We start from the raw sequence: 25,168 nt of genomic DNA on the forward strand, positions 1-25,168 counted from the left end.
GACAACGTATTACTTATCTGGCGCTTCTAGGTGTGCAAAAGGCATGGAAGCACACGCCGTGCGCATATATGCATGAAACAAGGGGGATAGAGTATTAAAAACAATGGGCGCTTTAATTCAATGGCTGCGTTCTGGCTAATTTGCTGTTTTTAATAGAATAAAGGAAGCGTGGAAAAGAGATGCAGAGCCACAATAGCGCAGGGCCTACAAAAACAGTAGGGTGTCCTACTTTAATTAGCTGCAAACCCCCTGCTGCTTTGAAATAATGTCAAGATATATTGTCTAGGTGGAAAAAATGTAATAATAGCTAATGTGGTGCTTAACTTTTGTTTGATTTCCTGCAAAATACAGTTGCAACACATCACAGGACGGTTAATAAAAGGCGTTTTCTTTGGCTGACCTCTTTCTTACAGTATCGTTGTGTCAAATGGAAATGTATTACTGGTGGAATACATCTTTTATGGTGGCCATCATCATTGAACGTGGAGGTCGGGCTAACTGGTTGTCAAGGAAACAAGTTCTAACATGGAGAAGACATAGCATTAGCTTGTGTATTGAAACATACAGATAAGTTCCACATAGATGTATCAGAACCAACATTTTAGCCCTGATGTCTGAATTTGGAGAGTTTAAAGGCCTACTGAAATGAGATTTTCTTATTTAAGCAGGGATAGCAGGTCCATTCTATGTGTCATACTTGATCATTTCGCGATATTGCCATATTTTTGCTGAAAGGATTTAGTAGAGAACATCCGCGATAAAGTTCGCAACTTTTGGTCGCTAATAAAAAAGCATTGCCTTTACCGGAAGTAGCAGACGATCTGCGCGTGACGTCACCGGTGTGAGGGCTCCTTACATCCTCACATTGTTTATAATGTGAGCCACCAGCAGTAATTGCTATTCGGACCGAGAAAGCGACGATTCCCCCATGAATTTGAGCGAAGATGAAAGATTTGTGGATGAGGAAAGTTAGAGTGAGGCACTAAAAAAAAAAAAAAAAAAAAAAAAGCGACAGCTCAGGCGGCGGCTGTGGTAGCGTTTCATATGTAATTAGACACATTTACTAGGATAATTCTGGAAAATCCCTTATCTGCTTATTGTGTTAATAGTATTATAGTGAGATTCTAAAAGTCATACCTGAAAGTCGGATGGCAGCGGTGAACGCCAGAGTCTCTGAGAGAAGCCATGGAGGAGCCAAGATCACAGCTGCTTTTTTGACAGCTGCTGCAGGAGGTCCCATAATCCACTGAAGTCTCCGGTAGGAGCTGACTTAATATAAATGATAAATGATAAATGGGTTGTACTTGTATAGCGCTTTTCTACCTTCAAGGTACTCAAAGCGCTTTGACACTACTTCCACATTTACCCATTCACACACACATTCACACACTGATGGAGGGAGCTGCCATGCAAGGCGCCAACCAGCACCCATCAGGAGCAAGGGTGAAGTGTCTTGCTCAAGACACAACGGACGTGACGAGGTTGGGTCTAGGTGGGATTTGAACCAGTGATCCTCGGGTTGCGCACGGCCACTATCCCACTGCGCCACGCCGTCCCTAATATCACAATTTTCCCATCCAAAAACTTGCTGGTTGACGTAGAGAAACATGTTTGCTCGACCACTGTGTGTTCAAGCTTCACAACAAACAAACACCAGCTGTGTTCCGGTGCTAAAGGCATCTGCAATCCACCGCTTTCCACCAACAGCATTATTTTTTTATAGTCTCCATTATTAATTGAACAAATTGCAAAAGATTCAGCAACACAGATGTCCAAATTACTGTGTAATTATGCGATTAAAAGAAAAGACTTAGCCGTAAGTGGTGCTGGGCTAAACTGTCCCCTCCAACCAATAACGTCACAAACACGATTTCGCGATGTTTTCAACAAGAAACTTCACGGGAATTTTAAAATTGTAATTTAGTAAACTAAACCTGCTGTATTGGCATGTGTTGCAATGTTAAGATTTCATCATTGATATATAAACTATCGGACTCCGTGGTCGGTAGTAGTGGGTTTCAGTAGGCCTTTAAAAGTGCTTTTACTAAGCACAATTGCACACATGCCATTTTCGTGTGTCTGTCGCTTTAATGCTAATGAGCAGCGTTTATCCACACCCGCCTCCGACAGTGAGTGTTCTCCAACAGACACAAAGGGCCATTGACAAATATTGTGCGTGTAGTAAAACCTGTGCAAACCTGATAGCACACGCAAAGCTAAACAGGTGCAAAATGTATTGATTCTGTTGAGTGAGCAGAATAAGGCCAATAATCCAATACGCGTCTCTGTCTTAATTGATATGCTAATTATATGCAGATCATCAAAACTCCTACATTGATGGGAGGAGAAGATGCAAATATATTTTTTTTAGCACGTGCAATGTCATTTGTCGACACTCATCACCTTTTTGCGGGCACTATTTCGCATTTTATTTAGCATCTGTTGGAAGAGCGTGCTAACTGACAGTTGCGTATCGTTCTATTCAGCAACATAGTTTTATAATTTTATAGCTGATTGAAGACTTAAGGGGCTGATTAAAACAAATTAAATTGATTTATTTTGGTAATGTTTGTTTTTTTTCACCTAGAATATACATTATTAAAATATTTTTAATATGAAAAAAATTATTTGAGTATGCATTTTTATTTGGCGTGCAGCCTCTTCCCAGATAGTGCACTATAGGCGGTGACTAGACTGTAGATGCACTGCAGGACTGCTTGTAAAAGGCCAATAAAAAGTGGTACATGTGTCCTGCATGTTTGTAGACATAGAAGAAATGCCACAGGTGGTAGCATGATAAAATGAATGTGCAGTAAATGAAAGTGTCTCTGTGGTGATGCCCTTTACAGTACATGCAAAATCCTCATTTAAATAGGGCGGTGTGCATCACTTTTCAATAGTCCACAGTCTTAGTAAATTGCATATAACATGCCCACTAATAGTACACACCATTTTATAGATTGCACACACTGTTTTTAGTAAATTAAACCTCTGAATCGGATTTTACTAAGGTTGTACCTTTCCACATTTTTTGTCGTCTCGGATCCGATCCAATTTCGAATCCCCATCCACATGTTGATAAAGTTTGTTTTATTAAATGTAGAATCTTCTAGTATTGTTGTATAACAAATGATTTATTACATTTGTGGAAGGGACTGCTACATAAATGCTTTTAACAAAATAAAGGGACCCGTGAACAACAACTAAAGAAAATAAAAAAAACTGCTCTTGGCTCCCATTAAAATAATTTGGGTTTTGCCTTTCTGAATCCAAAATCTGAGTCCTTGACTTTGTAAACAATAACAAACATCCCGCAAAAAATATTTTGTAATAATAAGAACAAGAAAAAAATAGATAAAAATATATATATATATATATATATATTGATATAATCACTTTTAGTGAATTGTGAAGTGAATTATATTTATATAGTGCTTTTCTCTATTGACTCAAAGCATTTATACATAGTGAAACCCAATATCTGAGTTACATTTAAACCAGTGTGGGTGGCACTGGGAGCAGGTGGGTAAAGTGTCTTGCCCAAGGACACAACGGCAGCGACTAGGATGGCGGAAGCAGGGATCGAACCCGGAACCCTCAAGTTGCTGGTACGGTTGCTCTACCAACCGAGCTATACTGCCCCTATCAATATTATATTTATATTGATTCTATGCCAGGCAGCACAGTGGAACAGGGGTTAATGCATGTGCCTGAAAATACGAAGGTCCTGAGTAGTCCTGGGTTCAATCCCAGGCTTGAGATATTTCTGTGTGGAGTTTGCATGTTCTCCCCGTGACTGCATGGGTTCCCTCTGGGTACTCCAGTTTCCTCCCACCTCCAAAGACATGCACCTGGGGATAGGTTGATTGGCAACACTAAATTGGCCCAAGTGTGTGAATGTGAGTGTGAATGTTGTCTGTGTTGGCCCTGCGATGAGGGGGCGACTTATCCAGGGTGTACGCCGCCTTACGTCCGAATTCAGCTGAGATAGGCTCCAGCACCCCCAAGACCCCGAAAGGGACAAGCAGTAAAAAATGGATGGATGGATGATACTATGCCAGGTATCAAAAGTATGGACACCTGGATCGATCATCCCTACTTTACATTGAAGCTTTAGCGGTTAGCTTCTCGTGTTGTCCTACTCAGTATGTATGTGTAACATGTTTAGCCATTCCTTTTCCTCCAGTGATGATGGTACTTGGAAGAAATATTGTTTATTTTCCGCCATGGTGGCGAGGATTAGTATCTTAGAAGCCGTTTTGCACTGTGGACCGAAGGTACGTTCTTTGCAGCTTGCTCTCAAATTCGAGCTGGTGTTCTGGCAAGACATGCCCCCTCCTGGTGTAAAAATAATATTTTGAAATATAATAGTGTCTCCTTGGGCGTGCATCCGTTTTGAAGTAATGTTTCACGTGATTACAATCTTTTAGCTTGTAAACAATGGGACGGAGCTGCGGTAAAGTTGGTTAAAAAAAATCTCTAGTTTTCACATATACACCGTAAATCTGCACTAGTCTGACTTAATAGATACCATTTATCACATATAACAGAACACTAAATACTGTAGCAACACTAACAGAGCTATATTAGCTACAATGCTAACATTGACCTCACAATTTTTACAGCAACAATCATCCATCCATTTCCTACCGCTTGTCTCTTTTGTTACACCCCTTCAAGGAAGAAGAAAATATTTTCAGTGGAATCGCCTTTTTTTTTTCTAGGCCTCCACTCTAAATTTCCTCATCCACAAATCTTTCATCCTTGCTCAAATTAATGGGGAAATTGTCGTTTTCTCGGTCCGAATAGCTCTTGCTGCTGGAGGCTCACAGTATAAACAATGTGAGGATGTGAGGAGCCCTACAACCAGTGACGTCACGCGCACATCGTCTGCTACTTCCGGTACAGGCAAGGCTTTTTTTATTAGCGTCCAAAAGTTGCAAACTTTATCGTCGATGTTCTCTACTAAATCGTTTCAGCAAAAATATGGCAATATCACGAAATGATCAAGTATGACACATAGAATGGACCTGCTATCCCCGTTTAAATTAGAACATCTAATTTCAGTAGGCCTTTAAATCATGTGGCGGGCCAGATTTGGCCCCCGGGCCTTGAGTTTGACATCTGTGCTCCAGGGACACAGTTTAATATTATATTAAAATGTCACTTTTACATAATGTGTCATTCGATAAGAAATTTTAGAGACGTTGACCAAGAAAAAAAAGCAGAGTAGTGCTACGGTAAATTTCCTGGCCTTGGCCCTTGCTCTTTTGAACCTGGTGTGTTAAATATTTCCACCACAGAACGCTCGACCGACTGCAAAACTGACCATCCAGGATGTAGCGGCACCAGCCTCCCGCTGCATTTAAGCGACAGCGGGATGTTGCCGCGGTGCTCAGAGGTGTGCATTGTGTGTGTTGGCCATCAATTCCCTGACTCAAATACCCCCCACATGCGTAACAAGAGTATTTTTCCAGTGTGAATCAATTTTCTGTGCACGCACGGATGACATGATTGTCTTCTTACCGGTGACGGTGAGCTCCGTCGTCCTCCTGACCACAAAGCCGCCAAACTGAACCTCGCAGGTGTAATTTCCAATGTCGTCCTCCTTCACCTCCTGGAAAGACAGGATGTCCCTCTTCTGAAAGACGCTGGCTCGCCACTGCTTTGGACGGCATTCCTGGACACCAGAGAACAATCGTGTTAGACTCACGTCACCATTTTGAGATTTTGGATCTGCACTCAATGTTACGCGAATGTAAGGCGTCCGGTTTAGCCCCCAAATGTCTTGTTTCTACCAAATCAAACACAAAACAAAAAAGATAATTTCTCATGACGTGGACTTTGGTGTAATTTGTTTTCCCGTGGTGCAAAAGGACTGGATCGGACACGGCGTGAAGGTAAAACATGATTTTAATCATAACTCCAAAAAAAGGAACAAACGAAAGGCGCTCTCAGCAGAGTATCAAAACTCGGCTAAGAAAACAAAACTACCACGGAGGCAACAAAACTTGCAAACTATGACATGAATAAACAAAACGTACTTGGAACGAGAAAAAAGCATGAAAAAGAGCAGCATGGATCATCAGCATGAATAACAAAGGTGTGTAGAGGGTGATGTCGCCAGCATGACTGCCTGGCAACTACAGGCTTAAATAGTGGTGCAGTGATTGACAGGTGCGTGAGTCCAAACAAATCAGATGCATGAGTCGTGAACACATAACAGGTGAAACTAATAAGTTGTCATGGTGATAAAACAAACAAGAGTGCACGACGAGTATAAAACCAAACAGAGCGTGACCACAAAAGAAGACATAATTGTCCTTTTTTGTTATGTTTCCAAACTATTTATATGGCAATGCCAGAGCCGTTTGGCCAAGATATAAGAGAGGCTTATTTTTTCCCTTAAAAAAGTTAAAAAAAAATACCAAATCAAAGATAAAAATACACATTTTTAATCACATTTTCAATATATTTCATTAACACTGTCAGAAGTCATATTGTTGATATTGACCTATATATAAAACATCAATTTTTTAAAGAAGTTTTAAGAAACACATGGTTTTCCATTCATGTTTTTTAATTGACCTGTCAGAGACGTACTGCATGAGCATATTGACCTGATTATATTGTTTCAAAACTTTTTCAAACGGCAAATCCAAGATTAAGAAAATTGAAAATGTATTTTCATTTTGATTAAGTTTTAATATAACTGTAGTCTATTTAACTGTATCAACCTGAATATATGAGTTCAAACCCCGGCCGAATCATACCAAGGACTATAAAAATGGGACCCATTACCTCCCTGCTTGGCACTCAGCATCAAGGGTTGGAATTGGGGGTTGAATAACCAAAATGATTCCCGAGCGCGGCCACCACTGCTGCTCACTGCTCCCCTCACCTCCCACGGGGTGGAACAAGGGGATGGGTGAAATGCAGAGAGTAATTTCACTACACCTAGTGTGTGTGTGACTATTAGTGGTACTTTAACTTTAATAAGTTATCAGAATTTTTAAGAACCCAGTTGGAAAAAATATATTTTTAAGACCAAAACAAAAACAAAAACAAAAAAATCTAATTTTTTTCAAATCATTTCATTGTAACTGCCAAATGTAAGATGTCTGCTTTATCAAGACACACTTTTTGGATTTTTGTAAGAGCAAATCAAAGACAAAAAAGTTAGTACATTTATTATGTTATTATGTTTTAATACATTATCACTGACACTGTTCGAGACGTATGACTTGGGACGAAGGACCCAAACATAAGACGCCCACATTTTAAAAACCTATTTTTGAAAAATATCCAATTTAAAGACAAAGAAAAGATAACGTTTTTTTTTTTCTTTTTTAGACATGTTTTTAATTTTCACTGAAACTGGCTTTGTGCACTTCCATCCATCCATCATCTTCCACTTATCCGAGGTCGGGTCGCGGGGGCAACAGCCTAAGCAGGGAAACCCAGACTTCCCTCTCCCCAGCCACTTCGTCTAGCTTTGTGCACTTTGAAACATTTAATCAGATAAAAAGCTTAACCGGATTAAAACTATTTCGTTTAAACACAGCGTTCGTAATATTCTGGCACAATCACACACGTTTGGATCAAAATTGTGTTCCGATCGAGACGGGTGGTTTAAGCCGAAAGTAATTTTGATTGTAGCGCATGAAAACACATCTTCCAAAATTCTGGTTGGAATTATCCTTTCTGCGCATATCTTTGACTTCAGTTTTACTTTGGTGACAGAGCGGGGACTAAATGTAATAATCTCGGAATGAAGCGATTGTCTTGCTGCTGTCTCCCAAGGGTTGCAGGTTCGCTTCCCACCTATTGACATCCAAATAGCTGCCGTTGTGTCCTTGGGCAGGACACCAGGACTTCACCGTTGCCCCCGATGCTGCTCACACTGGTGAATGAATGATTGGTGGTGGTCGGAGGGTCCGTAGGCGCAAACTGGCAGCCACGCTTCCGTCAGTCTACCCCAGGGCAGCTGTGGCTACATATGTAGCTTACCACCACCAGTGTGAATGAATAATGGGTTCCCACTTCTCTGTGAGCGCTTTGAGTATCTTTAATAGAAAAGCGCGATATGAATCTAATCCATTACTATTATTATTATTATTATTATGCGTTGAATTTGTGGCTTTAAAAGGTGACTAGCAAAAACAAAAGTATGGAATGAACTGACATTTGTTGAAGTGATCCAGTTGTCGTCTTAACGAGCTGTTTTATTCACGACTTGACAGCTAATCCAAGTGCTAACTGCTAACCTCATACACGTACAGAGAATGTTGAAACATGAAAATGCATTGCAACCCGTACATAATCACAATACAAAAGGCATAAGACAGCTCCATTTAAAAAAGAGAGGTAAAACAAAAGTAGTGAACAGAAGGAAAACATTATAAATAAATACCGTGATAACGCCAGACAAGCAGACGTGCACAATGCCATGTTTGTTTACATTGGAAGTCACTGCTTCATCAGCACCTGCAGTGAGCGAACTCGTCCAAAAGATGGCGCCATATCGCAAATAATAACACAACTTTTCGTTTATGTTAGGCTCTGCGCATGTCAAAGTAAAGTATTCCGATTTAAGGTGATTCATGAAAATGCACATCATAATTCAGATCCTTTTTTCAGGGTACATGTACACATGAGCATGATCAGATTATGAAGACCAGTTTTTGGGAAACATATTTTCAAAAACCAAATCAAAGAGGGACAAAGATAATCTACGACCATTTTGACCTGAATACTAGACACCTGCTTTGTCTTGAACCATTTCTGGGGAAAATATTTTTAGAGAAGAAATCAAAGACAAAAATAAGACATGAAGTGAATTACAGTATATTTATATAGCTATTTTCTCTAGGGACTCAAGGGTCTTTACATAGTGAAATCCATTGTCTACATCTTTTAAGCTACATTTAAACCAGTTTGGGTGGAACTGGGAGCAAGTGGGTTAAGGACACAACAGCTGTGAATAGGATGACAGTGATTCAAAATACCTAAAAACACGCACCTGGGGATAGGTTGATTGGCAACACTAAATTGGAATGTGAGTGTGAATGTTGTCTGTCTATCCGTGTTGGCGACTCGTCCAGGGTGTATACCGCCTTCTGCCTGAGTGCAGCTGGGATAAGCTCCAGCCGACCCCGAGAAGGACAAACGGTAAAAAATGGATGGAAACTATTAAAGTAGTTATTAATTAGTAAGCTTATTAAGTAGTAATTACCATATGTTTTGGACTATAAGCCGCTATATTTTTCCTACGCATTGCATCCTGTGGCTAATACAATGGTGTGGCTAAATGATGGATTTTTTTCTTCGTCAACGACCATAATGTTTTGTATTCAACAAACAGATGTTAAATTAAACCGACAAACACAGTGAAACAGTGTGTTATTGTTCGTGCTATGGCGCCATCTTTTTGACAAGTTTACTCACTGCAGGTGCTTCGGGTTAAAAATGTACTTCCTGTTTATTGCCTTGAGCCAGAAGTATATCCCGTTTCATCTATTCCTCAAAAGCTTTTCTGCTCGAAAGGATTCTTCATTCATCACTCCTAGCTAATTAAAACAGTCCCCACTTGCTAAACTGTCCAATATGTGATGTCTGTAGGCGTGCTTCCATGCATTATTGTTAGTGCTATCGTAATGTACTCAAGCACTAGAAAATATGCTAACACATTAACAAGTGTCCTTGTTAGTATTATTAACTTACAATGGCATTATTTTTGTTTTGATTCAGGTTTGTAATTTCACCAATTTGTCACCATGCAGTTAGTGAATCGGTTTAGCTGATTTTAGAGCTGGCTTGCTCAGCTCTTGGGTCCAGGGATGACTTCTGTTTTGCAAGCTCAGCTGTTTTACTGCCGTTTGACAGGCACCGTTTGGAAACAATTGAAGGGGAACATTGTCACCAGACCTATGTAAGCGTCAATATATGCCTTGATGTTGCAGAAAAAAGACCATATATTTTTTTAACTGATTTCCGACCTCAAAACGGGTGAATTTTGGCTAATTAAACGCCTTTCTATGTATCGCTCTCGGAGCGATGACGTCAGAACGTGACGTCACTTGGTAATAAAGCCGCCATTTTCTCAAACACATTACAAACACCGGCTCTCAGCTCTGTTATTTTCCGTTTATTCGACTATTTTCTGGAACCTTGGAGACATCATGCCTCGTCGGTGTGTTGTCGGAGGGTGTAACAACACTAACAGGGAGGAATTCAAGTTGCACCACTGGCCCAAAGTTGTGAAAGTGGCAAGAAATTGGACAAAATTTGTTCAAAATACGAGGGTGTAGGGAAAGCCGACCAAATGGTCAGTCGTTTGTTCCGCACATTTTACCGACGAAAGCTATGCTACTGCAGACATCCTGCGACACTCAAAGCAGATGCATTTCCAATGATAAAGTCAAAAAAATCTGCCGCCAGACCCCCATTGAATGTGCCGGAGTGTCTGCACATTTTACCGGCGATGCTAAGGCAGACATGGCACAGCGATGTATGGATAACCTGCAGATGCATTTCCAACAATAAAGTAAACTAAATCACAAAGGTGAGTTTTGTTGATGTTATTGACTTATGTGCTAATCAGACATATTTGGTCGCGGCATGACTGCCAGCTAATCGATGCTAACATGCTATTTAGGCTAGCTGTATGTACATTTGAAACTATATTTATATCCAGCGTTTCCCTCCACCCACATTCAATGCCAAACAAACACTTACCAATCGATGGATTTAAGTTGATCCAGTGTCACAAGATGCGAAACGTCTGATCGTTGGTCTGCACGTTTTACCGGCGATGCTAAGGCAAACATGGCCGAATAGCGTCAATAGCTATTCGCTCAATAGCTTCAGTTTCTTCTTCAATTTCGTTTTTGCTTTCTGCCTCCATCCTCCAACCATCCGTTTCAATACATGCGTAATCTGTTGAATCGCTTAAACCGCTGAAATCCAAATCTGAATCCGAGCTCATGTAGCTATATCTTGCTCTGCTATCCGTATTGGCATCACTGGATGACGTCACAGGAAAATGGACGATGGCTTCACAGATAGCGAAAATCAGGCACTTTAAAGCTTTTTTTAGGGATATTCCGGGATAGATAACATTTCGAAAAAAAATTCAAAAAATAAAATAAGCCCCTGGGAACTGATTTTTATTAGTTTTAACCCTTCTGAAATTGTGATAATGTTCCCCTTTAAGGTATGTAATTAAATATTTACAAAAATATGTCATACCAGTAAATATCCTCATCTTCTTGTCTGGTGCGGCTAATAGATGTCAACATGTTTTTTTCTTTTTAAGTTTGATGGCGCTCTGTAGCCCGGAAAGTATGGTGTATGGATTTATTTCAATGAGCATTTTTTACTTGGTTTTAATTTTAAAGAAAGAACTGTAATTGTGGATATATTGACACACTTCGGCCTCAATGTACATACAGTATGCATCGGTATTCCTGTTTAATGTACTTTTTAAGTGCAACACTGCAGTATATACACTCACAAAGGACAGTGAATGTTATTTGTGAGACTCTAAGACAAGATCTTCGTCTCTGCGGCCGGGGACATCGATGCCTTCGATGGATTCCATTCCACTGTTGCTCCCGGCATTGTCGGAATTCAATCAAGGTGGCTCCGCAGTGGTCCAAATAACTGCAGGTTCCAGCACTCGCTGTCATTATGGGGGATGAAATTGAATTCTGGAAAAACCAAGAGGTTGCACCCGGGCCTGCTAATCTACTTCTGATATGACTTTGATTAGTCCGACCCAACCCTTTAACCTGGGCGTCCGTAAGACTTGCCGGACCCCAGAAGATGACAGGGAAGGGGACGGCGAGCCATTGTTGGACGTGTTCCTCAGAGTGGGTGAGACATTGTGCAATTTTCTCTCATTGCTTTGATTACAAAAGCCAGCTGTGACCCATCTTTTACTCCCTTGAAGATGATGCTGCGTGCCGTGTTTATATAATCCATCATGCTCATTTGCATCCATACATAATCAGCTTAACTCATCTGAATGCTTATCTTAAAAAAAAAAAAAAAGATGCCGAGAAATGAGACGAAGGGAAAGGGATGGATCTTTGAAAAACGGAGACAATCCAGAAGGACAATGTGAACCTTAAAGATGATATGCCTACCTTGTACCAGGTGATGTCCGGATCCTTGCCGGGCTCCACGTAGTCGTCGATGTCGGGGCACAGAACATTTTTGCTCTTGCTGAGCTCGGCCTTCTCCATCCGCCGCATGTTGGAGTTGAAGCACATGCTGGTGTCGTTTTCCGCCACCGTTAAAGACATGGACACTTTCATGCAGTAGGTGGAGTTCCTGCAGACACAAGAACGTTACTTAGTCCAGTGTTTTTCAACCAACGTGTGCCGTGAGATACAGTCTGGTGTGCTGTGGAAGATTATGAAGTTTCACCTATTTGGGTGAAAAATATTTTTTGCAAATCAGTAATTTTATTCCGCAAATAATATGCCGTTGTTGAGTGTCTGTGCTGTCTAGAGCAGTGGTTCTTAACCTAATTGGAGGTACCGAACCCCAACAGTTTCATAAGCGCATTCACCGAACCCTTCTTTAGTGAAAAATAAAATGTTTTTTTTTTCAAATTCAAGATAAAGTTATATGTATTTGGTAACATTCTAGTATGGGGAACATATTGGAAGTATCAAAGACTTAATTTAGAGTTATTTGGACACCAGGGGAACATATTTGAAGTAATAAACACTTAATTTAGAGTTATTTGGTCAGCGTTTGGGTTAGGGTTAGGGTTATTTGGTTAGGGTTGGGGTCGGGGTTAGGGTTGTAATAAGGCCATGATGAATAAGGCATTAATAAGTACTTAATAATGACTAGTTAAGAGCCAATATGTTACTAATTTGCATGTTGATAAGCAACTAATTAATGGTGAATATGTCCCCCATACTAAAGTGTTACCATGTTTTTTTTTTTTTACCGGTGCACAAAGTGAACCGTGCATGAACATCACCTTGTTCAAACAACGAAACCAAAACAATGCGTAAACTCACAACAAATTACACGCCTGAAAATTAGTCAGCTGTTGCCGTATCCGTAATACGCCGATAGGGAAAAGTTTGTATTTACACGATGAGTCGGGTGTGTTTTGACCTCCGCCGAACCCCTGAGGCCGACTCACCGAACCCCTAGGGTTCGATCGAACCCAGGTTAAGAACCACTAGTCTAGAGCTTGGCAGAGTAACCGTGTTATACTCTTCCATACCAGTATTTGGAAGCTGGTAGCTAATTGTTTAGTTTGTGATCCCAATATGCAGACGACAGCGGGAGGCAGGATCCAGGTAAAAAGGTGCATAATGCTTAAACCAGAAATAAACAAAAGGTGAGTGCCCCTAAGAAAAGACATTAAACTTTGGGAAGGCTATGCAAAAATAAACTAACTGAACTGGAGAGAAAGTAAACAAAAACAGAATCCTGGACGACAGCAAAGACTTACAGCGTATGGAGCAAAGACAGCGTCCACAAAGTACATCCATACATGATATGACAGTCAACAATTTCCACAGCTATAACCAAAAAGTTCTATTTTGGTTTCATCTGATCACATGACATTCTCCCAATCCTCTGCTGTATCATCCATGTATCCATTTTGGTATAAACTCAACTCGTCGTGTTTGGAGGAAGAAGAATACTGAGTTGCATCCCAAGAACACCATACCTACTGTGAAGCATGGGGGTGGAAACATCATGCTTTGGGGCTGTTTTTCTGCTAAGGGGACAGGACGATTGATCCGTGTTAAGGAAGGAATGAATGGGGCCATGTATCGTGAGATTTTGAGCCAAAACATCCTTCCATCAGTGAGAGCTTTGAATGGATGAACAAATACTTATTTTCCACCATAATTTACAAATAAATTCTTTAAAATTCCTACAATGTGAATTCCTGGATTTTGTTCCCCCATTCTATCTCTCACAGTTGAAGTGTACTTATGATGAAAATTACAGACCACTGTCATCATTTTAAGTGGGAAAACTCACACAATCGGTGGCTGACTAAATACTTTTTTTCCCCCACTGTATACTTACATCATGTATATCAAATCTTAATAAAAGGTGCTTGGATGTTTTTTTAAGGGCTTTATTGTCACGTGAGGGTCGCAACTTATTGCAGGGCTGTTCCTCCCAAATGCAGACGGACAACTCCGGACAACAGCGTGAGGTAGGATATGATTTATTTATCATAAATCATAGCAAAACAGAAAACAAGCAAAAACGATGCATGCCGATCGCACACGGAAGCTAAGGCGAAAACTTCGCACAGGAAACATAGAAGCAGGAACCAGGAATATCCAAACGTAACAGTTGCATGAAGCAAACAATGAAGCCAGACTGAGCGTGGTGAGAAAGGTGAATACATCGCGCTCTGACTAGTGGTCGACTGCAGGTGAACGTGTCGACCACTAACCAGAGGCAGGTGAACCCAATTAATCCCCATAGAAACCAAAACAAACCTAGAGGTGCACAAAACAGGAACAAAAGGAGTCCAAAAATAACAGAACATAACTTAAAAAAAAAATGATCCGGCCACAGATCATGACATTTATAGGCAGAAGATATTGACTCCCACAGGCTCCATTGTAAGCAGACTTTTGATTATAGTATTTAGAATCCATCAAAAGAAAAAAACATATGTGAGCCTACTGAAACCAACTACTACCGATCACGCAGTCTGATAGTTTATATATCAATGATGAAATATTAACATTGCAACACATGCCAATACGGCCGGTTTAATTTACCAAATTGCAATTTTAAATTTCCCGCGAAGTGTCCTGTTGAAAACGTCGCGGAATGATGACGCTTATGTTGACGCTTGCTTGTGACGTTATTGGTTGTAGCGGACATTTTATCCCAGCACCACTCATGGCTAAAAGTCGTCCGATTTAATCGCGTAATAACACAGTATTTTGGACATCTTCGTTGCTGAATCTTTTGCAATTTGTTCAATTAATAATGAAGAGTACAAAGAAAAATTCCTTTAGGTAGAAAGTTGGTGTAGTTTGGCCGGCAGTAGCAACACAAACACAGGCGGTGTTTCTTTGTTTGTTGTGAAGCTTTAATATGGAACAGAGAGGTCAAACGAACATGTTTATCTACCACATGTCGACCGGCAGGTTTCGGTGAGAAAATTGTGGTAATAAGTCGGCTCTTACCGTAAACATGAGCGGAGCTTGTGTCGATCTTCCTGCAGCAGCTGTCAAAGAGGCAGCTGCGACTTTCTTGGCTCCTCCATGGCTTCACTCAAAGACACTGGCGGTCACCACACCCCTCCGACTTTCAGGTATTACTTTATAAATCTCACTAAAACACTAGTAACACAATAATAAGATAAGGGATTTTCCAGAATTATCCTAGTAAATGTGTCTAATAACATCTGAATTGCTCCTGCCCTCGTCTTTTTTTTTTCTAGTCCTTCACTCTCACTTTCCTTATCCACGAATCTTTCATCCTCGCTCCAATTAATGGGGAAATTGTCTCTTTCTCGGTCAGAATCGCTCGTCCTGCTGGTGTCCATGATTGTAATCGATGTGCGGATGTGAGGAGCCCTCACACCGGTGACGTCACACGAACATTGACTTCTACTTGCGGTACAGGCAAGGCTTTTTTATTACCCGACCAAAAGTTGCGAACTTTATCGTCGATGTTCTCTACTAAATCCTTTCAGCAAAAATATGGCAATATCGCGAAATGATCAAGTATGACACATAGAATGGACCTGCTATCCCTGTTCAAATAAGAAAATCTCATTTCAGTAGGCCTTTAAGAGTGTTTTAAAATAAAAGCTGTCTCTCAGCCAATTATTATGCTTTAAAGGCCTACTGAAACCCACTACTACCCACCACACAGTCTGATAGTTTATATATCAATGATGAAATATTAACATTGCAACACATGCCAATACGGCCTTTTTAGTTTACTAAATTGCAATTTTAAATTTCCTGGGAGTTTCTTCTTAAAAACGTTGCGTAATGATGATGTGTACGCGTGACGTCACGGGCTGTTAGGAAATATGAGCGCTGCACGCACACCCAGCTAAAAGTCGTCTGCTTTAACGGCATAATTACACAGTATTTTGGAGATCTGTGTTGCTGAATATTTTGCAATTTGTTCAATTAATATTGGAGAAGACACAGTAGAAAGATGGAGTTGGGAAGCTTTAGCCTTTAGCCACACAAACACACGGTGATTCCTTGTTTAAAATTCCCGGAGGTGAAACTTTACTATGGATCAGAGCGGTCAAGCGCTCATGGATCCCGACCACTTGTCAACCGGCAGTTTTCGGTGAGAAAATTGTGGTAAAAAGTCGCTTCTTACCGGAGATCAGCTGAGCTTTTACTGTCCATAAAGCTGCCGTCGACTTCCCTGAGACACTGGCCTCAAAACACCCGTGGACACACACCTCAGACTATCAGGTACTGTTAAACTCACTAAAACACTAGCAACACAATAGAAATATAAGGGATTTCCCAGAATTATCCTAGTAAATGTGTCTTAAAACATCTGAATCCGTCCCAATGCAATCGAGTTTTTTTTTTTTTTTTCTAGTCCGTCGATATCAATATCCTCAAACACGAGGGGGGGGAGTGGGGGGTTTGAAGAACTCTTCCAGCTAATATTCATCACGGCTTAAGTGTGTTGATAGTTGCTAGGTGACAAGGAGGCGGGGGCGGGTATAGGTTGTCCACTCTCGTCCTGCCTATTTTGAGACCTCCGGGTATGTCTCCTCGCTCATTAGCACTGCCGGACCCCAAATGACAACCCACGCCCCCCACACCCACATATCTCTCCTCCTAACCCGACATTAAATCCTACAATGGTTGAGAATTCGACTTAGACTAGGTGAAGCTTCTGAATGTTCCTTTTTTTTCTTTTTGTTGCCAAACCCACAAGCATCAGGAAACAGTGGCTGTTTCTACACGCTGAGGCGGATGAAAAGGACTAGAAGAACACAGGAGGACTCCAATACTGAGAAGAACAGAGAACCAACACCTTTGTCCTGAAGGCATAGGTGCCAATCTGCATTTCTGCCAGTGGGTGGTCAGTGTGTGTGTATTAATGTTGTCCGGATACCAATATTTTGGTACTTTTCTAAAAAATGTCATTGTTGGCTTTATTTTAACAGGAAAATATCTTAGGGTACATTAGACATGTTTCTCATTGCAATTTAGTCCTTAAATAAAATAGTGAACATACAAGACAACATGTCTTCTAGTTGTCAAACAAAAGTGTCCTGAGTCCACGTTGATGACCCATGACTGCTGCGCCAGGTCCACTACTAACCACATTGTGAAGTATGCGGACGACACGACAGTAGTGGGCCTCATCCGTGACAATAACAACATCGACTACAGGGAGGAGGTGAAACATCTGGTTGACTGGTGCAGGACCAACAACCTGTTCCTGAACGGCGACAAGACCAAGGAGATCATTGTTGACTTCAGGAAGCACCAGTCCAGCCACGCTCCACTCTACATCAACGGCACAGCGGTGGAGATGGTAAGCAGCACCAAGTTCCTGGGGGTGCAGATAACTGACAATATAACCTAGTCCCTACACACCGGAGCGCTTGTAAAAAGAGCTCAGCAGCGCATGCACTTTTTGCGTCGGATGAAAAGAGCACAGCTCCCTCCCCCCATTCTCACCACATTCTACAGAGGCACTATAAAAAGCCTGCTGACCAACAGCATCTCTGTCTGGACTGGAGCCTGCAATGCCTCAGACTGGAAGTCTCTCCAGAGAGTGGTGAGGACGGCGGAAAAGATTATCAGGACTCCTCTTCCTCCTATCCAGGAGATTGCAAAAAGCCGCTGCCTGACCAGGGCTCAGAAAATCTGCAAAGACTCCTCCCACCCCCACCAAGGATTGCTTTCACTGCTGGACTCTAGGACGAGGTTCCGCAGCCTCCATAGCAGAACCTCCAGGTTCTGTAACAGCTTCTTCCCTCAGGCCGTAAGACTCATGAACGCATCATAATGAAATTGTCCCCTCAACTCAACTTCCCCCAAAATGGATTATATCGCTGGAATTAAAAAAAGACAATATAACATACATACATAAATCTGGATGCATATGCAAAAGTGCAAGGTATTTATCCGTACAGTAATCTATCTATTTATATCTAGACCTTATTGCTTTTTTTATCCTGCACTACCAAGAGCTAATGCAACGAAATTTCGTTCTTATTAGTACTGTAAAGTTCACATTTGAATGACAATAAAAAGGAAGTCTGACTCTAAGTCCAAGCTTTAATTTAGCTGCATACATATGCAGAAACATATTAAATAAATAAATAGGTTGTACTTGTATAGCGCTTTTCTACCTTCAAGGTACTCAAAGCGCTTTGACACTACTTCCACATTTACCCATTCACACACACATTCACACACTGATGGAGGGAGCTGCCAACCAGCACCCATCAGGAGCAAGGGTGAAGTGTTTTGCTCAGGACACAACGGACGTGACGAGGTTGGTACTAGGTGGGATTTGAACCAGTGACCCTCGGGTTGCGCACGGCCACTCTCCCACTGCGCCACGCCGTCATATTGTGTCATTTATTATTTTATTATTTTTTCAACATTACTAAGGACAATGAATGAATAGACTACTTGTTCATTTACTGTTATTATCTGCTTACTTTCTCTTTTAACATGTCTTTGACTTCGGTTACAATGTAATAATCATTTATTTTTCTGTTGTTTGGCTGTTGTACATTAGTTTTGGATGTATAAATTGCTCCGGAGTATAAGTCGCATCTGCTGAAAATGCATAATGAAGAAGGAAAAAAAAAACATATGTAAGTCGCATTTATTGGGGAAATGTATTTGATAAAACCCAACACCAAGAATAGACATTTGAAAGGCAATTTAAAATAAATAAAGAATAGTGAACAACAGGCTGAATAAGTGTACATTATGTGAGGCATAGATAACCAACTGAGAAGGTGCCTGGTATGTTAACGTAACATATTATGGTAAGAGTCATTCAAATAACTATAATATAAAGAACATGCTATACATTTACCAAACAATCTGTCACTCCTAATCCATAAATCCCATGAAATCTTATACGTCTAGTCTTTTACGTGAATGAGCTCAATAATATTAATTGATATTTTACGGTAATGTGTTAAAAAATTCACACATAGGTCGCTCCTGAGTATAAGTTGCACCCCCGGCCAAACTATGAAAAATAACTGCGACTTATTGTCCGAAAAATACGGTAGTTACAGGATCATACATTGATCATATTCAAAATCCTCATGTGTCCAAGAACACATTTCCTCAGTTTATAAACATAACATACATTTAAAAAAACAAAAGAAGATTTTGTGATGTTAAAAAATAGACGTAACCATAGTAGTATCTAAGAGATACTCTATTGTACGTGGTATCATTACAGTGGATGTTAGGTGAGTTTCCAAATATGTCACGGCGGGGTGGCATCTTTATGCGGGGTCGTTCTCCCAGGAATGCAGAACGGACAACTCCGGACGACAGCGTGAAGTAGGAGATGATTTATTTATCATAAATCATAGCAAAAAAAAAAAAAAAGCAAAAATGATGCATGCCGATTGCATGCGGAAGCTAAGGCAAAAACATGGAAGCTAAACCTTAGCATAGGCTTGAGACAAGTAATACTCACGAAACTATGGCATGAAACAAACAACTTCCGTAGCAGGTTGCATGAAGCAAAGAATGACGCCAGGCCAACTGACCGGCAAAGGCAGGTGTAAATAATGCCTCTGATGAGAAACAGGTGAGCGTCCTGAACACCAGAGGCAGGTGAAAACAATAAGCAGCCATGGCAACCAAACCAAACTCAGAGGTGTCACAATCAGGAACTAAAGAAGTCCAAAACTAACAGAAGATACAAAAACATTATCCGGACCACGGATCATGACAAAATATTAACATTGCCGTATGTATACTTTTGACTCAGCAGATTCGGTCACATTTTTAATAGACCCATAATAAATTCATAAAAGAACCAAACTTCATGGATGTTTTTTTGTAAACAACAAGTATGTGCTCTATTACATTAAAAAATCAATCAATCAATCAATCAATGTTTACTTATATAGCCCTAAATCACTGGTGTCTCAAAGGGCTGCACAAACCACTACGACATCCTCGGTAGGCCCACATAAGGGCAAGGAAAACTCACACCCAGTGGGACGTCGGTGACAATAATGACTATGAGAACCTTGGAGAGGAGGAAAGCAATGGATGTCGAGCGGGTCTAACATGATACTGTGAAAGTTCAATCCATAATGGATCCAACACAGTCGCAAGAGTCCAGTCCAAAGCGGATCCAACACAGCAGCGAGAGTCCCGTTCACAGCGGAGCCAGCAGGAAAACATCCCAAGCGGAGGCGGATCAGCAGCGCAGAGATGTCCCCAGCCGATACACAGGCGAGCAGTACATAGCCACCGGATCGGACCGGACCCCCTCCACAAGGGAGAGTGGGACATAGAAGAAAAAGAAAAGAAACGGCAGATCAACTGGTCTAAAAAGGGAGTCTATTTAAAGGCTAGAGTATACAGATGAGTTTTAAGGTGAGACTTAAATGCTTCTACTGAGGTGGCATCTCAAACTTTTACCGGGAGGGCATTCCAGAGTACTGGAGCCCGAAATGAAATCGCTCTATAGCCCACAGACTTTTTTTAAAATAGGAGTTGTTCGAAATTTTTGGAAATTTTTGACCACGACTGTATCTGTATATTTTTATTTATGTATTTATTTTTTTAATTTGTCCTGTCCAGGCACTCAGGCAAATCATATAGTTGATGTAGATGCCCATATCGGCTGTCCAGATTTAATTTACAAAAGAGAAGTGTTGGATACTTGTTGCCTTATTCGTATTTGACTTTATTAAATGTTTGAGTAAAATTTTACTAAAAAAAACAAGCTTTCTTTTTTGTAATATAGAAATTCATCAAAGCCGGCTGTCTATTTTATGGAGGATTGTAGTTAATCATAGAACTGGAATGCAATGTCAATAAATAAAAAAAAGTATTTATTTTGAATCGAGAGAGTTAGTGTGTCGGCTAAATAGTAGCAGAACTGTTAAGCTGGTTGTTAGATTTGTTATTAAATAGAAAGTTGATCCATCACCTCCTTGTTACGTTTGTTTGATGTACAGTACGCTTTATGTTGTGTTAATAGTGTACAAACTTTTATTAAAATATGGACTTTTGTTGAGGCTGGAACCCAATTTTCAGATTTACATTGTTCCTATTTACATACTCTGTTCAAGAAACAATCATGTTTACAAATCGTGGTTCCACTATACCGGGGGTCAGCAACCCGTGGCTGTCTTTAGCGCTGCCCTAGTGGCTCCCTGGACCTCTTTCAGAGATGTGTGAAAATGGAAAAAGATGAAGAAAAAATCTTTTTTTTTTTTTTTGAAATATATATCCTGTAGGAGAACGTACATGACACAAACTTTCTTAATTGTTAGAAATCCCACTGTTTATGTTATACATGCTTCACTGATGAGAGTATTTGGCAAGCATCGTGTTGTCCTACTAATTTCAGCGACCCTTGAACTCATCAAAGTTTGTTTACATGTACAACTTTCTTCGATTTGCCACAGAAAGACGTAAGCTATGCCACTCCATCTCATTGTGTCTACCAAACATTTTATGCTGTGCAGGAATGCACACAAGGTGAGCTTTGCTGATTTTATTGGTTTGGCGGGGCGCTCATCAGGCATTTTTGGTCACTGCATGACTCCAAGCTAATCAATGCTAACAGGCTATGTCTGCTAGCTGTATGTACATATTGTATCATTTTGCCTCGTTTGTATATGTATATTTTTATTTATGAATTTATTTTTTTAATCCGTCCTGCCCAGGCACTCAGGCAAATCATATAGTTGATGTAGATGCCCATATCGGCTGTACAGATTTAATTTACAAAAGATTTGAGCTCATTTCATTTCCTTTACTTATGTCCTCTGTGTATTTAATTTATTTCTCATACCACATTATCTGTATGTAATACTGGCTGTATTTTGATAGTTGTTTGTGTAGCATGTTGTTCCAGACTACAGCAAACGTTACCCAGCTTGCAAATATTGTAATAAATCAATTAGAAGTAGACAGTCTGCTGTTTCCCTAAACTTGGACACACACGGCTATATCTTTGGCCATTCTGAACCAGTAATTTTCAGGAGTTATCTCCCCGTCTGAGAAGCCTTTCAATTAACTAACGATTTAAATTGTGTAAAATAAAAAAGTAAATACAGCATTTCTGTCAACGAAAATGTGTGTCAGCCTTTGATCGTAGGCTAATATAGCTAATATAAACTCTTACATCATGTGTTGCCTTCATTATAACACTTTTAGAAGGCTTTTAATTTTTGCGGCTCCAGACAATTAGTTTTTTGTATTTTTGGTCTAATATGGCTCTTTGAACAATTTGGGTTGCCACCACTGCAATATACCTACTGTGCTTCATCAGACACCTGACTTTGACATCTAAAGGTGTCTTAAGATATACTTTGGACCTTAGTTTGCAACAGTGTTCTGCAAATTACTACTAACGGAATTACTCTTTGATAAATGTAATTAATTACTAGGAAAAGTAATAAATGTGTACTTTAAAAAAAATACAAAATTCAAATGTCTGGCATATGCAGTTGAAAGACGTTTCATGAGAGCAGAGTGTGTGTGTGCCTTTAAAAGGTGGTGTGACATCAGCGAAATCGTGTTCAGACAGGCCAGCATTTGGTTTTGCGGTGTTTGTTAGCTTAGCAGCCATAGTGTGCTAATAGTGACGGCAGCTCTGTTGAATCCTTTTACTCAACTGTGTTAGTGCTAGTTAATAAAGAGATTGATAGTGCTCCGACGGGTGTAGTCTCCTTGTCCACAAACGGGGTATTGTAGGATTGCGAGCTTGTCAATGCAATCCTAGATTTGTTGTTCATTATTCCCTTGTAGTAGTACGCGTGTGTGTGCTCGCGCAAGTGTGTGTGCTCACATGTTGTGTGTTGTTTGCTGTGTGATGTTGCCTCTTTTCGATATCAAGTTCATTTTAACGCGGTGTCGGTTGTTTCTTTCATTAGTTAAGTTACTTCCTTCATTGAACGTCGTTGTCTGGTTGACATACGACCACATCAAAGTGGTGTGCCACGTTGTTATTATGTAACCCTGTTTTTCTGAACACTGGTTCGTCTTACAAAGCCATTTTGAACAATTGTACTCCTTAAACTTAGTGTGAAACAGGCCAGACAATGCCTTTTCCTGCTCTATTTTGCTGTGGAACAACTTAACTGGAAACCCCTTCAGGGGTGAACAAGATGAAAACAGATTGCATGCTACATTCAAACTCCATAGACAGACTCTTGTAGAAACTCAACCCAACACATTTTATTCCATTTTTTTTTTAAAGCCCATCATTCTGCCACCTCGTCCAACCTGAGTTATCTTGGCGATTCGTAAAGAGAGGTCCACACACACACACACACACACACACACACACACACACACACACACGCACACACGCACACACACACGGGCTTTTCATTACATTTCATTGCATTACATTTACGGCTCGCCAGATGCTCCCATTCACTGTAAATGAGAGGGGTTTCATATGATCTACTCAGGTTATGGAAGCAATAAGGGACTCACCTCTTTCATATAAACACTTCTGACCCTTTGCAGCAATAAAACACACATGAGCAGGCGTGGGAGACAAATGTAAAGACGGTGGGTTGGAGAATGGCAGAGTGGAAAGAAGGAGAATATTTTACCTTTGTGCACCAGCGACTTCAATTTATAAATAAATAAATAAATTATATATATATATATATGTGTATATATATAGTATAGTATATATAGTAGTATTGTCCCAATACCAATATTTTGATACTTTTTGGTACTTTTCTAGATAAAGGGCACCACAAAAAAAAATGCATTATTGTTTTATTTTAACAAGAAATATTTGGGTACACTAAACATATGATTCTTATTGCAAGTTTGACCTTAAATAAAATAGTGAACATTCGAGAAAACTTGGATTTTAGTAGTAAGTAAGCAAACAAAGACTCCTAATTAGTCTGCTAACGTTTGCACTAACATTCTATTATTTTTTCAAAATTATTAAGGACAAGTGGTAGAAAATGAATTATTAATCTACTTGTTCATATGCTGTTAATATGTACTTACTTTCTCCTTTAACATGTTCTATCTACACTTCTGTTCAAATGTATTAATCACTTATTCTTCTGTTGTTTGAATGCTTTTCATTAGGTTTTGGAGGATACCACAAATTTGGATATCAATCCGATACCAACTCTTTACAGAGTTGGTCATATTCAAAGTCCTCATGTGTCCAGGGACATATTTCCTGAGTTTATAACCATAATATACATTTTCAAAAAATGAGTTCTCTTCAAAGGCGGTACAGTACCAAATATGATTCATTAGTATTGCGGTGTGTGTGAATGTGAGTGTGAATGTTGTCTCTCTATGTGTGTTGGCCCTGCGATGAGGTGGTGACTTGTCCAGGGTGTACACCGCCTTCCGCCCGATTGTAGCTGAGATAGGCGCCAGCGACCCCCGCGACCCCAAAAGGGAATAAGCAGTAGAAAATGTATGGGATGGATAGTATTGCGGTACAATACTAATACTGGTATACCGTACAACCCTACTATATATATATATATATATATATATATATATATATATATATATATATATATATATATATATTTATATACAATATAATACCACAAATTCAATACACAATCTGATTTACAACAATGCAACCAAATTCTACATTTAACAAGATCCGATTCAGCAGAAAGGGGTTTGTTTGGCCCCATTCCTCAGGATTTACCTGAGGAAAAATACAACACGCACCTTTAACACCTACCGGTAACACTCTCAGGTTAATCTCAGCAGATAGTCGCGCACCACATATTTTGGTAAGTTGCACACTTCATACTCTTGTATTAATAAACATGCCTATAAGCGACGTCCCTGTCTCAGTGCAGTCTCCTTCTCCACTGTACCGTTACAAATCGGAGGCCAAATAATCGGATCGGGATCGTGGACCAAGAGTGTTGATCTTTTGTGCAGCAATTCAGGAGAAGAGTTACAACACACAAACA

At 40.2% G+C, this 25,168-nt stretch overlaps 1 protein-coding gene across 2 annotated transcripts in view; it reads right to left on the minus strand.

The window, feature by feature from the left end:
• The window catches only part of il1rapl1a (interleukin 1 receptor accessory protein-like 1a), a 650,628-nt gene that overhangs the window by 333,128 nt on the left and 292,332 nt on the right, over positions 1–25,168 (minus strand). For both annotated transcript variants that reach the window (XM_061879367.1, XM_061879366.1), the window contains exons 4-5: positions 12,150–12,336; positions 5,527–5,680 (exon numbers count right to left, since the gene is read on the minus strand). In XM_061879367.1, the coding sequence (XP_061735351.1) occupies positions 5,527–5,680; positions 12,150–12,336 (341 nt within the window). The remainder of the gene's footprint in view (positions 1–5,526; positions 5,681–12,149; positions 12,337–25,168) is intronic.

This window comes from Nerophis ophidion, linkage group LG19 (assembly GCF_033978795.1).
Source record: "Nerophis ophidion isolate RoL-2023_Sa linkage group LG19, RoL_Noph_v1.0, whole genome shotgun sequence".
Classification (NCBI taxonomy): domain Eukaryota; kingdom Metazoa; phylum Chordata; class Actinopteri; order Syngnathiformes; family Syngnathidae; genus Nerophis; species Nerophis ophidion.